Genomic DNA, 15175 nt, shown 5'->3' with positions numbered 1-15175 from the left:
CCGCGCTCGGCCGCAACTTGATTTTTAAATTGCCCTCTGAGTGTAGATTCCTGGTTTGTTTGGCAAGGGTTCTTGCCGCTATAGCGTGAAGCCAAACATTTAATGAAAGTGAGTGGGAGGGGCCGGTAGAAGAATGATGGGCGTGTCCAACCCCGAGGCGGCTGGAGGCCCGCCCCCTTCCCAGAGTGCACCGCAGCTGCTGCATTCAGGAACCCCTTTTGCGTCGGCTCCGGCCGGGCGGGGAGGACTGTCAGGCCATGGATGGGCTCCGGGCTAGTGCAGGGTTGTTAAGGCGCGGGCGGCCGAGGCGCCGGCGCCAGCCCCAAGCACACAGCGGCTCGGTCCTGGCCTTGCCCTTAAGGCCCAGGAAGCTACGAAGGCAGCTGAGGAGAAGTGTTGCATCCCGCATAGCAGCGCTGAGAGTGCAGACGCTGCCCAGCGAGGACTCGGAGGACTCGAGAGTGGAGTCGACGGCCGACGACCTGGGGGACGCGCTACCCGGTGGGACGGCGGTGTCGGCCGTCCCGGACGCAGCCCGGCGAGAGCCGTACGGCCACCTGGGGTCCGCAGAGCTGCTGGAGGCTTCGCCCGCCGCGCGCTCCCTGCAGACCCCGCCCGCGCGCCTGGTGCCGGCTTCAGCGCCGGCTCGCGTGGTGGAGACCTCGGCGCTGCTGTGCACCGCGCAGCACTTGGCGGCCGCGCCGTCGTCCGGGGCTCCTGCGACGGCGTCGGGGCTGCAGGTGGATAACACTGGTGGGGAGCCGGCCTGGGACTCCCCGCTGCAGCGCATCTTGGCCGAACTGAACCGCATCCCCAGCAGCCGGCGGCGAGCGGCGCGCCTCTTTGAGTGGCTCATCGCGCCCATGCCGCCAGATCACTTCTACCGGCGCCTGTGGGAGCGGGAGGCGGTGCTGGTGCGGCGGCAGGACCACACCTACTACCAGGGCCTTTTCTCCACCGCCGACCTGGACGCGATGCTGCGCAACGAGGAAGTGCAGTTCGGGCAGCACTTGGACGCTGCTCGCTACATCAACGGGCGGCGCGAGACCCTAAACCCACCGGGCCGCGCGCTGCCCGCTGCCGCGTGGTCCTTGTACCAGGCCGGCTGCTCTCTGCGCCTCCTCTGTCCGCAGGCTTTCTCTACCACTGTGTGGCAGTTTTTGGCTGTGCTTCAAGAGCAGTTTGGGAGCATGGCAGGCTCCAACGTTTACCTCACGCCCCCTAACTCTCAGGGCTTTGCCCCCCACTACGACGACATCGAGGCCTTCGTGCTGCAGCTGGAAGGCAGGAAACTCTGGCGTGTATACCGACCCCGAGTCCCAACCGAGGAACTGGCTCTGACATCCAGCCCAAACTTCAGTCAGGACGACCTCGGTGAGCCGGTGCTGCAGACCGTGTTGGAACCTGGAGATTTGCTGTATTTTCCTCGGGGCTTCATTCACCAAGCCGAATGCCAGAACGGAGTCCATTCTCTGCACCTCACCTTGTCCACGTACCAGCGCAATACCTGGGGTGACTTCTTAGAGGCCATACTGCCTTTGGCCGTGCAGGCTGCAATGGAAGAAAATGTGGAGTTTCGGAGGGGTCTGCCCCGAGACTTCATGGATTACATGGGAGCCCAGCATTCAGATTCTAAGGATCCACGAAGAACCGCTTTCATGGAGAAGGTGCGGGTCTTGGTGGCCCGCCTGGGCCACTTTGCTCCTGTCGATGCTGTGGCCGACCAGCGAGCCAAAGACTTCATCCACGATTCTCTGCCCCCTGTTTTGACTGATAGGGAGAGGGCACTAAGCGTTTACGGGCTTCCAATTCGCTGGGAAGCTGGAGAACCTGTAAACGTGGGGACCCAGTTGACAACAGAAACAGAAGTCCACATGCTTCAGGATGGGATAGCTCGGCTGGTGGGTGAGGGGGGCCATTTGTTTCTCTATTACACAGTGGAAAACTCCCGTGTGTATCATCTGGAAGAACCCAAGTGCTTGGAAATATACCCCCAGCAAGCTGATGCCATGGAACTCTTGCTTCGCTCTTACCCAGAATTTGTGAGAGTGGGGGACCTGCCCTGTGACAGTGTGGAGGATCAGCTTTCCTTGGCAACCATGTTGTATGATAAGGGGCTGCTGCTCACCAAGATGCCTCTAGCCCTAAACTAGTTTCTTGTTGATTGCTGGAAACAAGGCAGTAGCGATTCTTTCCTGCCACCGCTACCCTTTTTTTTTTTTTTTTTTAAAGTCATGTTCTTACCTTGATAACCATCAGTGTGCTCACATTTACCTTTATGACTGCGTCAATGTCACAAACCTCAGAAGATCTAGGAAGAACCATCTCATCTAGGTACAAAAGGAAAAGCAGAAGTTGGAGGTGGAACAATAACCTTGATCCATGATCATTTCAGAGCACCAACTTCATCACCCTCAGGCTTCAGTGTACTGTGTAACACTGACCATGTCATTCTGCTTGAGACAGACATTAGAAGATTTTTTTTTTTTTTTTGAATTTGCATCTTTCATCTTGAGTTCTTTTTCATCAATTTGGGGGGAGGGTCGGGGTCAGTATCCTGTTTGTTATTGTTAAATTTGTATGAACCTTAAAAAAGTTATTAAAGTGCCAAAGAATGTTTCCCTTTTCTAAGGCTAGATTATTATGTGGGATGGTTAAAAGAAATGCAGGAGCAGGAGGAAGATAGGGAAAATCTATAATGGCTGAGGTGAAAAGCAACTTGGGGTGGTTGTAGGATGTAAAAGGACCATGTTAATCAACCTCTTAAAGAAGACAATCTCAGGCCGGGCACAGTGGCTCATGCCTGTAATCCCAACACTTTGGGAGGCTGAGGCAGGTGGATCACCTGAGGTCAGGAGTTCGAGACCAGCCTGGCCAAGATGGTGAAACCCCGTCTCTACTATATAAAAATTAGCCAGGCATGGTGGTGTGCGTCTGTAATCCCATAGAGGGGCTGAGGTAGGAGGATTTCTTGAGTCTGGGAGGTGGATATAGCAGTGAGCTGAGATCATGTCACTGCAGTCCAGCTTGGGTGACAGAGTGGGACTCCATCTCAAAAAAAAAAAAAAAAAAAAAAAAACTCATTTGATTGGGAACAGTTCACTAACTGTGGATAATTTATGCTATTTAATTATGCAACCCAATTCTAGTAGAAAAATTATTTTCTACTAGCTAGTTCAGTTTTAAGAGCATGGTATGTTTTTGCTTTCTGTTTGCTTGCATCTGTGGCTGGCACTGCTGTCATAAGGGCAGCATGTTACCTAGTTGTGCATTCATAGGCCTTAGGTAACCAACTTTTAGCAAGCTGGCCAGGAAGAAAGGCTGGTGTTCAAGTTACTTTCCACTCTCATTTTTTTTTTCTGGCAGTTGGAAGAAACTTCCCCAAATCTGACAAGTGAATATTCTCATGGTTGGTGGAAAAGTGCCTGGTGTACCAGAAAGAGCACTGGACTTGGAACCAGAAGACCTGGGTTTGGGGTGGTAGCTGGTAGGCAGCTGGCTGAGTGACCTGAGGCTGCTGCTACGCTCGGGCACACAGATTTTGTAAGTATATTTTGGTACAGCTTGATTTCTGCACCGTCGTCACTTAGTTTGTGTCCAGGACTCAAAGATCCTATCACCATAATGGATAGTTTTCTGTTATTTAAGGTTAAGAACTTTATAAAGTCTTTTTTTTTTTTTTTTTTGAGACGGAGTCTCGTTCTGTTGCTCAGGCTGGAGTGCAGTGGCGCAATCCTGTCTCACTGCAACCTCCGCCTCCCAGTTCTCTGCCTCGGCCTCCCAAGTAGCTGGGATTACAGGCACGTGCCACCATGCCCAGCTAATATTTTGTATTTTTAGTAGAGATGGGCTTTCACCATCTTGGCCAGGCTGGTCTTGAGCTTCTGACCTTGTGATCCACTCGCCTTGGCCTCCCAAAGTGCTGGGATTACAGGCATGAGCCACTGCACCCAGCTGCAAAGTCTTTTTTAAAAAGTTACAAAAGCATAGATATACATTAAGTAAAAATGATAGCTCTCCCTCCAAGCCCACTTTCCAGAGACATGCACTAGTTTTTGTTTGTTTGTTTGAGACAGGGTCCCATTCTGTTGCCCAGGCTGGTGTGCAGTGGTGAGATCTTGGGTCACTGCAGCCTTAACCTCCTGGGCTCAAGCAGTCCTCCCATCTTGGCCTCCTTAGTAGATAGGATTACAGGTGTGTGCCACGAAATTTTTAATTTTTTTTTGGTAGAGGTGGAGGGGTCTTGCTATGTTGCCCAGACAGGTTTTGAACTCCTGGCCTGGGGTGATCCTCCCACCCTGGCCTCCCAAAGTGCCAGGATTTCAGGCACGAGCCACTGTGCCTGACCAGCAACTACTACCACTATTAAGGTTAAGATCATAAGGCTTTTTTGGGTGCTTAATCAAACATACACACTAGTTTTTCTTTTTTCTTTTCTTTTTTTTTTTTTATGAGGACCACCAGAAATTCATTTTGTTTTATAAAGACTTGTGTTTTTGTGATATGTCCTTTTTTGACCTAACTTTTAAATCAGTTCAAATAGAGATAACCTTTTTTTTGTTTTGTTTTGTTTTGTTTTGTTTTGTTTTTGAGACGGGGTTTAGCTCTTGTTACCCAGGCTGGAGTGCAATGGCGCAATCTCGGCTCACCGCAACCTCCGCCTCCTGGGTTCAAGCAGTTCTCCTGCCTCAGCCTCCTGAGTAGCTGGGATTACAGGAACGCGCCACCATGCCCAGCTAATTTTTGTATTTTTAGTAGAGACGGGGTTTCACCATGTTGACCAGGATGGTCTGGATCTCTTGACCTCGTGATCCACCCGCCTCGGCCTCCCAAAGTGCTGGGATTACAGGCGGGAGCCACCGCGCCCGGCGAGATAACTTTTTTTTTTTTTTTTGAGACGGAGTTTCACTCTTGTTACCCAGGCTGGAGTGCAATGGCGCGATCTCGGCTCACTGCAACCTCCGCCTCCTGGGCTCAGGCAATTCTCCTGCCTCAGCCTCCTGAGTAGCTGGGATTACAGGCACGCGCCACCATGCCCAGCTAATTTTTTGTATTTTTAGTAGAGACGGGGTTTCACCATGTTGACCAGGATGGTCTCGATCTCTCGACCTCGTGATCCACCCGTCTCGGCCTCCCAAAGTGCTGGGATGACAGGCTTGAGCCACCGTGCCCGGCCTGAGATAACCTGTTTTTAAAGGGAAAAAAAAATAATGAATGAAAACCTGAGAAACAAACAAACAAACAAAATTAAAAAGACTGAGTGGATGATAGCCGAGAGAGAAGGGAGTATCCTTTCCTGTTTCCTCCTCCAGGGCTTGCTACTGAGTCCCGAAACATCCAGATTCTGGAAGAGGCTTATTAAGGGAATCAAAGCATAGAACTCACCCCTAGGAAACGTACCCTGAAAAGTTTTTTGGAGTAAAGTTTGAAGTGTTAGTGGTTCTTGTTCTTCTTTGGGTTTCAAGTAAACACGTTTTGCTTCTTCCCTTACTTTTCCCATGACCATCTCCAGCTTGAATATTTTCTGCGTCAGCAAGTCCTTTTGGCTTAGTGTTTTAATCTAAATTAGAACAAATAATGTTTGAATAACAAAACACCTGTACTAGGCAGGAAGTTTTCAGAGAGCATTAATAAAGTCATTGTGGGAGGCTAAGGAGGGAGGATCACTTGAGCCATCAAGGCTACAGTGAGCTGTGATCATGGCATTGCACTCCAGCCTGGGCAACAAAGTGAGACCCTGTCTCTAGAAAAAAAAGAAGTAAGTAATTGCATTATGCTTATCAGTAGTAGGTAGTATATAAATGCCTGAGAACATCATTCTTTCATGATACTGCTTGGAGATTTTTTTTATATCTGTTCATGAAAATTTTACTTCAGCTTTTTGGGCATGATAAAAGGAACCTGCTAAGAAATGGTTGCTTGGTGTGAAGTTGGTTTCTTGAATTACCTTTTTAAAGTCCTTTCTCCTCTATTCCTTCACCTCATCTAACAGCTTTGAAAAATTAGAACAATGCAACAGCTGGGGCTGCAAAAAAAAAGAAAAAAGGAAAAGAAAAATTGGAACAATCCAGGCCAGGCGGCATGGCCCATGCCTGTAATCCCAGCACTTTGGGAGGCTGAAGCAGGTGGATCACTTGAGGCCAGGAGTTCAAGACCAGCCTGGCCAACATAGTGAAACCCTGTCTCTATTAAAAATACACACACGGATGGGCGTGGTGGCTCAAGCCTGTAATCCCAGCACTTTGGGAGGCCGAGGCAGGTGGATCACAAGGTCAAGAGATCGAGACCATCCTGGTCAACAGGGTGAAACCCCCGTCTCTACTAAAAAATACAAAAAATTAGCTGGGCATGGTAGCACATGCCTGTAATCCCAGCTACTCAGGAGGCTGAGGCAGGAGAATTGCCTGAACCCAGGAGGCGGAGGTTGCGGTGAGCCGAGATCGCACCATTGCACTCCAGCCTAGGTAACAAGAGCGAAACTCTGTCACAAAAATAAATAAATAAATAAATAAAATAAAAATAAAAATACACACACACACACACACACAATAGCTGGGTGTGGAGCACATGCCTATAATCGCAGCTGCTTGGGTGCCTGAGGCACTAGAATCACTTGAACCCAAGAGGTGGAGGTTGCAGTGAGCCAAGATCACACCACTGCACTCCAGCCTGGAAACAAGACTGCCCTCCCACCACTGAAAAAAAAAAAAAAAAGAAAAATGAGAACAATCCTTTCAGCTAGAGATTTTCTTTGGTGAGAGAACCCAGATTAGGAATTCAGAAAAATTAAGAAGAAAATCTAGGGGCCAGCTCCAGTCCCATATTTCCTCTCTATGCCTATCTGCAAGAAAGGAAAAATAAACAACTTGGGTTTGGGGATGATGGGGAGAAAACAGGGAGGGAGAGAAATAGTCTTTTTGAAACAATAATAATGAACCCTGATTTTTGAGGGTTACTTGATAGGACTAACAGGATTTTTGTTTTGTTTTTGTCTTGACTAGTAGGACCTTATTATAACCCAATCTTGCATAGATGCTTTGCATCTTCAAACAATGTGGCATCTGTGTCTGGGGTTTTAGAAAGTATTTCACTGGTGGGAAAAGGGGTATGTATATATTTGAGGGGAATAGGGTCTGAGGAACTCTTAAGAGCCCTGAATTTTCTCTTGAAAACAGAGCTTGCACTTATTTACCCTGTTCTTGATCTCCTGAAGCATTTCTTGGTTTCCTTCATTTCCTAAGTTGAGTATCTTCATTGTCTGGTACATTTCTCTGAAAGATTAGAAGGGCTTCTTAGATAATTCTACCCTGTCCTTTAAAAAAAGCATGGGGAGGGGGTAGAAAATATGGGACTTGGAATCAGGTAAGAATCCCAAGTTCTGGTTCTAACTGTGCAGTTTTGCTGAGCCTTATATGCAAAAATGGTGTGATGCTTAGCTTTTTTTTTTGAGACAGAGTTTCACCTTGGTTGCCCAGGCTGGAATGTACTGGTGCAATCTTGGCTCACTGCAACCTGCACCTCCTGAGTTCAAGCAATTCTGCCTCAGCCTCCCGAGTAGCTGAGATTACAGGTATACGCCACCATGCCCAGCTAATTTTTGTATTTTTAGTAGAGACAAGGTTTCACCCTGTTGGCCAGGCTGGTCTCAAACTCCTGACCTCGTGATCTGTCTGCCTCGGCCTCCCAAAGTGCTGGGATTATAGGCACAAGCCACCTTGCCCAGGCATATTTGTTATTTTTAATTTTTTTTTCTTGAGACAAAGTTGTCCAGGCTGGAGTGCAGTGGCTTGATCTCCACTCACTGCAACCTGTGCCTCTCGGGTTCGAGGTATTCTCCTGCCTCAGCCTCCCGAGTAGCTGAAACTACAGATGTGTGCAACCATGTCCGTCTAATTTTTATATATTTAGTAGAGATGGGGTTCCCCTGTTGGCCAGGCTGATGTCGAACTCCTGATCTCAGGTGATCCACCTGTTTCAGTCTCCCAAAGTGCTGGAATTACAGGTGTGAGCCACCACATCCGGCCCAAACAATATGTTTAAAGGTACCAATAGGTAGCATTTACTGAACACCTTTATGATAGGCATGTCACCTCAGTATCACCACAACCCTGTAATGTAAACTATCACCTGCATTTGATACATGAAAAAAATGGGCTTACGGAGTTTAAATACCTTATATAGGCTCAAATAGCTATTGCATGCCAGAGCTGGAATTCAAACCCTGGTTTGTTTTTGTTTTTGTTTTTGTTTTTTGAGATGGAGTTTCGCTCTTGTTACCCAGGCTGGAGTACAATGGCGCGATCTCAGCTCACTGCAACCTCCGCCTCCTGGGTTCAAGCAATTCTGCCTCAGCCTCCCGAGTAGCTGGAACTACAGGCGTACGCCACCATGCCCAGCTAATTTTTGTATTTTTAGTAGAGTCGGGGTTTCACCATGTTGACCAGGATGGTCTCGATCTCTTGACCTCATGATCCACCCGCCTTGGCCTCCCAAAGTGCTGGGATTACAGGCGTGAGCCACCGTGCCTGGCCTCAAACCCTGGTCTTTTTGACTCTAAAACTTATTGTCCCATTAGGCACTTGATAAATGTTAGTTGAATATATAAGTAACTTAAAACCATCTTGGTGGGGAGAAAAGGTACATGAACTACATAAGCTTGACTTTCAATCTAATTTAGGCCAGTTTTTGTTACCTACTTGGGTGAGTGGTGAAAGTGCAGGTGAGCCTGTGCTTTTACTGCTACTAGGCAGCCTGGAAAGAAAGGCAGGGACATATTCAATGACCAAAGATGTGAGAGTTGGCAGTATAAGGTCATGGTGGGAGCCAGAGGTTTAGTGCTTACTTTAGAACAGCATCGTGGTTCTCCAGGAGCAGCACATCTAGGAAGGTGTCCCTGACCTGGTCCCCTTGAAGTTTGAGGGCTAGGATGCTACGGCAAGCTTCCAGTCGTACACCTGGTGACTCTTCATAATGGATAGCCCAGAGCAGAAGATCTGTCAGCTCGGGACTTACTTGCCCAATCTGTCCCAAAGCTGCAGAGATTAGAGGGCAGCATGTCACTGAAGACTGAGTTTACTATAGTCTAGCATCCAGAAATAAACTGAGTTTTACAAACAATACGTTCCCTTTGGATGGTAATTAATCACCATTAGAATTTCAGGGATAGGTTAGAGTGGGACATTACCTCCAAAGGATTTCTAGAAGAGGGATGTTCCATCCTTGCCCATTAGGGTATTTGTCTATTTGGGGGATGAAATATAGGACAGATAACAGACGACCAGCCTAGTCCTGGCAGGGTGATGGGGAAAGGAGGCACAATTATTTACCTATGTCAAAAAGAGAAGCAATGCCAAAGATTCTAAATAGAAACTAGGCAGATTAAGGGGCAGGGTTTTAGGTCTGTAGCAGTCTTGAAACTGATCTGATTTTTACAGAGTGTAATAGTTGAAATCTCCAAGGAAAGCAAGATGCATCCAACAGTGGATACGTACTTAGAACTCATCCTTAATTCTGTTGGCAGGGACTGTCTTGTCAGCCCTTTCTTTACCTTAACAAGTTTGGCATATACCTAGACTCAGGATCTTTAACTAAAAATTAAAAAGAAGGAAATAATTTTTCTCTTCTCAGACAGGGAACTTCTGAAAAGCTAAGATTATTACCTCTCCTGTACTTCACCCCTTTATTAGAGAGTTTCTGGGGATCAGTTATACTTGCATAGGGGAAAGTATTTAAGGTTGAAGAGTTTGGGGCACTACCTCTATAATACCTCGAATGGCAAAGGCCTTGATTTTCCAGTAAGGATCTCTCTGCATCAGGTTCAGGAGGCATTCAAGCACCTGGGATGGATAAAAGGCAGTGCTGAGTGGGGAGAACCAAAGCAAGAATTAACTAGAAACAGCCAGGTGTGGTGGCTCATGCCTGCAATCCCAGCATTTTGGGAGGCCAAGGTGGGCAGATCACTTGAGAGTCAGGAGTTTGAGACCAACCTGACCAACATGGTGAAACCCTCCCTGTCTCTACTAAAAAACAAAAATTAGCCGGGCATGGTGGCACATGCCTGTAATCCCAGCTACTTGGAAGGCTGAGGGAGGAGAATCGCTTAAACCCAGGAGGTGGAGATTGTAGTAAGCTGAGATTGTGCCGCTGTACTCCAGTCTGGGTGACATAACAAGACTCTGTCTCAAAAAAACAAAAACAAAACAAAAGAATGAACCAGAAACACGGACACCACTTATATCTGAAAGGAGCTATAATTGAAAAATTGACCTATCAATTCTGGTGACAAATGAGCTGGAGCCTAAAGTACCAACCTATATGTATAGTGAGTGTATTAGCTTCATTATTATCTGGTATTGATTTTCTCAGTCTACAGATCTGTGGCCATGTGGCTTATCTTGAACACTTCAAACCGATTTTTCCCTAATAATGGAATTATAAAACTCCATTTATGGGAGTTGATCCTAAAGCCCATCAGCATCCAGGTAATGAGAAGCTAGTTAACTGAGGTAAGAACAGGATTCAGGGGTGCTCTAGAATGGAAGTCTGGGCTGGCTGGGAGCTAAACCAAGCTTGTCTGACATGCGGCCCAGGACAGCTTTGAATGCAGCACAACACAAATTTGTGGACTTTGTTAAAATGTGAGATTTATGCATGGACCGTTTTTTTTTTTAAGTTCATCAACTGTCTTTATTGTTAGTGTACTTTTTTCTTTTTTTTTTTTTAATTTTAAGACAAGGTTTCACCATGTTGGTCAGGCTGGTCTTGAACTCCCGACCTCAGGTGATCCGCCTGCCTTGGCCTCCAAAGTGCTTGGACTACAGGCGTGAGCCACCACACCCAGCATAATGTTAGTGTACTTTATGTGTGGCCCAAGACAATTCTTCCAGTGTGGCCCAGGGAAGCCAAAAGGCTGGACACCTCTGACACAGTCCTGTTTGAAGTGGCTTATACACCCTCTTCCCAGTTCTCATCTCTCATTCTGTGTCCCTGAAGAATGTTGTGTATACTGTGCACAACCTAAGATGAGAGTATGTTTCCCTGACTCACCATCTTGTCGCGGATCTGCAGGGCACCAGCTGCCAAACAGGCTGCCCGCCGAACTGCTGTGAAGTCATCAGAGAAGCAGTGCAGGAAGCTGGGGAGAAGCTTGGCAGTCATAAGCTTGAGCTCACCTATCAAGGAGAGAGCTTCCACACGCTCCTGGGAGTTTCCTTGACCCAGCTTGACCCTGTAAGGCACAAGTCGCTTTTCTTTCACTTCCTTAAACTTTTAGTACCTAACACCCAACTCCTACTAATGCCCTCATGATAAAATCCAAGTTCTGGAGGGTGTCAATCCCATTCAGCCTTATGTTCATAAGATAAGTTTTACTGGGTACAGAGCTTGATCATCATCTTTACTTGAATCCCTTATACATAGCTATTAGGTAATTAAGTAATCCAGGGCTTTCAGTTACAGTGAATGACTGAATAAAGTGTCAGCTTGCACCCCTTATCACCGTCAAGTTCTCTTCTCCATTGCCCTTATGTGTGCTACGATTATTTCTGCATTTGGCTTCCAGCCTGGAATGCCTATGCAGTCTTTTTGTTTGTTTAAAGTATTTTTAGAGATAGGGTCTTGCTCTGTTGCCCAGGCTGGTCTTGAACTCCTGACCTCAAGTGAGTCTCCTGCCTCAGCCTGAGTAGCTAGGATTATAGGTACTTACCCACTGTGCCTAGCTCCTATGCAGTCTCAATCTCTCTCTCTCTCTCTCTCTCTCTCTCTCTCTCTCTATTTATTTATTTATTTATTTTTTGAGATAGGGTGTTTCTCTGTTGCCCAGGAATGCAGTGGCATGATGATGGCTCACAATAGCCTTGGACCTTCTGGACCCAGGCAGTCCTCTTGCCTCAGCCTCCCAAGTAGCTGGGACAACAGGCATACACCACTACACCAGCTAATTTTTTAAAATTAATTAATTAATTTTTTTTGAGATGGAGTCTCGCTCTTGTCACCAGGCTGGAGTGCAATGGCATGATCTCAGCTCACTGCAACCTCTGCCTCCCGGGTTCAAGCGATTCTCCCACCTCAGCCTCCTGAGTAGCTGGGATTACAGGTGCATGCCACCAGGCCCAGCTAATTTTTGTATTTTTAGTAGAGAAATACAACAAATGCTGGGTGGCTGGATCCCAGGCCCCCTGAACACGTATTTATTTATGTTTTCCTGTCATAATCAAGTCTCACAAATACTTCTTCGAAGAATGTCCCCTCGTGTTGACGGGGTCTTACCTGATTATGTCGTGCACCTCTTTCCCAAGGCTCATTTGCCCCAGTGCTTGCGCAGCTGCTCGCCTCACTTCCTTATGCCAATCATTCCACATCAGCTGGATCAACTTATGTTTCATATCCTATAGAGAGGTATGATCATTAGCTATCCCTTATTGAACATTAATTTTGTGCTTGGCATTACGCTGTTTTTTATTCTTTTTTTAACTCACCACTGTACTAACAAGGATTGTACTGAGTGTTTTTGCCCATCCCTTACTCTCCTAAAGAATCCAGTGGGGTAGGTGTTACTTACTACCATTTATAGATGACAGAAAGGAGGCTTTGACCAACTTATCCAAGGTTTGCCTGGTGAGTGCTGGAAGCAGGACTCAAACCCAGCTCTCTCTCCCAAGCTCATCCTTTAAACTATATAGTGTCAGTGCCAACATGATCTGTACCTAGGAGACTTGAAATCTGAAAGTGATACTTGATGAGGTGACCAGCTCATTGCAGTTTGCCTGGAACTTTCCTGGTTTTCATACTGAAAGTCCCATGGCCTGGACAAACCAGAACAGTTGGTCACTCTATAAGTGCACTTGTCTCAGAGAGGAATGGGCAAAGATTACTACACGATGACTGTGTAAATGTGCCCACGCTGTTCTCCCTGCTAGATGCATCTCTCTTCTCTACTCCTACCTAGTACTTAATGTCTTTGTACTCTTCCTTTAGGCTTTAGCTCCAAAGCATCTCCTTCCTATCACACTGAAATTTTATTGAAAATTAAAAAAAAAAATAAAGACATCTTCTTAGTGAAGTCTTCTTTGCGCCTTGTAAGCACAGGAAATCCCAACACCTATAGTTGCTTGTTTTAGTTATTTATAACATTTACCAAGGGAAGACTTATCCCTGCACCCCCAGCAGTAGCATAGTGCCTGGTGCATGAGATGTGGTCAGAAACTGCATGCTTACTGAATGATTGAAAAGACTCATAGACACACTGCCTTTCTTAGCTCCAGCAGTCTGCCATGAGATCCTCATCATCTTTACCTCAGCCCCTGCTAGCTCTGATGTCATTTTACTTTTAGTTGGCAATTCTAAGTCACAAGCTCCAAGGAGATAAAGGTACAAATGAATTGGATGTTGTTAAAATGATATTGTTAAAATGCAGATTCTGATTGAGGTGGCCTAAGTTGAGATTTTTGCATTTCTAATAAGCTCCTAGGTGACGCCTGCGCTGCTGGTCCAGGACTTTAGCAGCAGGGTGCTATAGCACTTGAGACAGACCTCACTGAAGTCCAAAACCTTTTCATGTGATTACTGTACTGAGTGGCCAGATTTTGTCCTTCCCATATCAAAATATCAGGATTACAGAGTGGAGGGTATTCACTTATCATGGGAATGGCAATGTTCTGGGCTATTCTGGAGATATTGTTATAAGGAAAAGATGAAGCAGCATGTAGGAAGAAGGGTAAGATCCCATTCGGACAGCCGAAGATGATTGGGAAATAATGGCAAAAACAAGGTGTTGCCTGGAATTCCCTCTTTAGTTCTAGCTGAGCCCCACACAGACCTTTTTTTTTTTTTAAGATGGAGTCTGTCTCTGTTACCCAGGCTGAAATGCAGTGATGTGATCTTGGCTCACTGAAACCTCCGCCTTCCGGGTTCAAGCGATTCTCCTGCCTCAGCCTCCCAAGTAGTTGGCATTACAGGCATGTGCCACCATATCCAGCTAATTTTTGTATTTTTAGTAGAGAAAAGGTTTTGCCATGAAGGCCAGGCTGGTTTCAAACTCCTGGTCTCAAGTGATCCACCTGCCTTGCCTCCCAAAGTGCTGGGATTACAGGCATGAGCGACTGTGCCTCTTCACAGAACTTTTTTTTTTTTAATTGCATTTTAGGTTTTGGGGTACATGTGAAGAACATGCAAGATTGTTGCATAAGTACACACATGGCAGTGTGATTTGCTGTCTTCCTTCACCTATATCTGTCATTTCTCCCCATGCTATCTCTCCCCACCTCCCCACCCGCCTCTTCACAGAACTTTAACCAATAAATTTAACCCACACGTATCTCTCTCTTTCTGAAAAGTTTTAAAAGAGTACCTTATATTTATTGCTTGTTCTTGAATCATCTGTATATATTGGTTCTTGTTGTTCCTACCATAGTGTTAATTTTGTGAAAGCTGGGACTATGTTTTTTGTTGTTGTTATTTTGAGACAGAGTCTCGCTCTGTTGTCCAGGCTGGAGTGCAGTGGTGTGATACTGGCTCACTGCAACCTCTGCCTCCTGGGTTCAAGCGATTCTCATGCCTTAGCCTCCAGAGTAGCTAGAATTACAGGTGTGTGCCACCACACCTGGCTAATTTTTGCATTTTGGTAGACATGGGGTTTCACCATGTTGGCCAGGCTGGTCTCAAACTCCTCACCTCAGGTGATCTACCTGCCTCGGCCTCCCAAAGTGCTGAGATTACAGGTGTGAGCCACTGTGCCCGGCTGGAAATATGTTTTTTATGTGTGTGCTGAACACTCAGAGAACCAGCACAGACACTCGTGTAGATGGATTTTTGGGTAGTTTAAGTCAGTGCTTCTCGAATGGTCTTTGATGAAGGACCAATTTGCAGGGGGAATGCGCCATTGACTGATAAAGTCTGTTGATATTGAGACAATGTCAAATTACTATAAAAGTTTCTAAACTCCTGTCAGTTTTTGCGCTATTTCATTGTGGATCAGTTACCAACAGTTTGTGGACTACCACCACATTGAGAAGCATTGGCTTCACAGACAGACATGTTGGCATTTGAAGATAATTCTGGGCTGGAAGTAACAAGTCGTGATGTGGGAACAGAGATCTGTTTGGTAAGTATGGGATACTAGATAGCAGCAAAAAGTAGAAGGCCTCTGTAGCTCAGCCTCTCTTAGGTTTTCTGTCCT

General features: G+C 46.5%; 2 protein-coding genes across 3 annotated transcripts in view; one reads left to right on the top strand and one right to left on the bottom strand.

The window, feature by feature from the left end:
* Nucleotides 1-257: 257 nt before the first annotated feature.
* On the top strand, nt 258-2626 carry RIOX1 (ribosomal oxygenase 1). The gene has a single exon (XM_010335257.2). It carries the CDS (start codon nt 258-260, stop codon nt 2151-2153), a length of 1896 nt encoding a protein of 631 aa, XP_010333559.1. The 3' UTR covers nt 2154-2626.
* The window catches only part of HEATR4 (HEAT repeat containing 4), a 34265-nt gene continuing 21322 nt past the window's right edge, over nt 2233-15175 (bottom strand). The window contains exons 10-14 of one of the 2 annotated variants that reach the window (XM_074393009.1): nt 12268-12386; nt 11047-11227; nt 9767-9836; nt 8843-9032; nt 5476-5560 (exon numbers count right to left, since the gene is read on the bottom strand). In XM_074393009.1, the coding sequence (XP_074249110.1) occupies nt 5548-5560; nt 8843-9032; nt 9767-9836; nt 11047-11227; nt 12268-12386 (573 nt within the window). In that variant the 3' untranslated portion in view covers nt 5476-5547. Of the gene's footprint in view, nt 2331-5400; nt 5561-8842; nt 9033-9766; nt 9837-11046; nt 11228-12267; nt 12387-15175 lie in introns of those variants that run through there. The other variant, XM_074393010.1, reaches the window with a different exon arrangement.

This window comes from Saimiri boliviensis, chromosome 2, assembly GCF_048565385.1.
Source record: "Saimiri boliviensis isolate mSaiBol1 chromosome 2, mSaiBol1.pri, whole genome shotgun sequence".
Taxonomy (NCBI): domain Eukaryota; kingdom Metazoa; phylum Chordata; class Mammalia; order Primates; family Cebidae; genus Saimiri; species Saimiri boliviensis.
This window is presented reverse-complemented; position numbering and strand designations above follow the sequence as displayed.

What these genes read in the sequence shown, in the direction of transcription:
- RIOX1 (XM_010335257.2), top strand. Translation starts at nt 258, where the DNA reads ATGGATGGGCTCCGGGCTAGTGCAGGGTTGTTAAGGCGCGGGCGGCCG.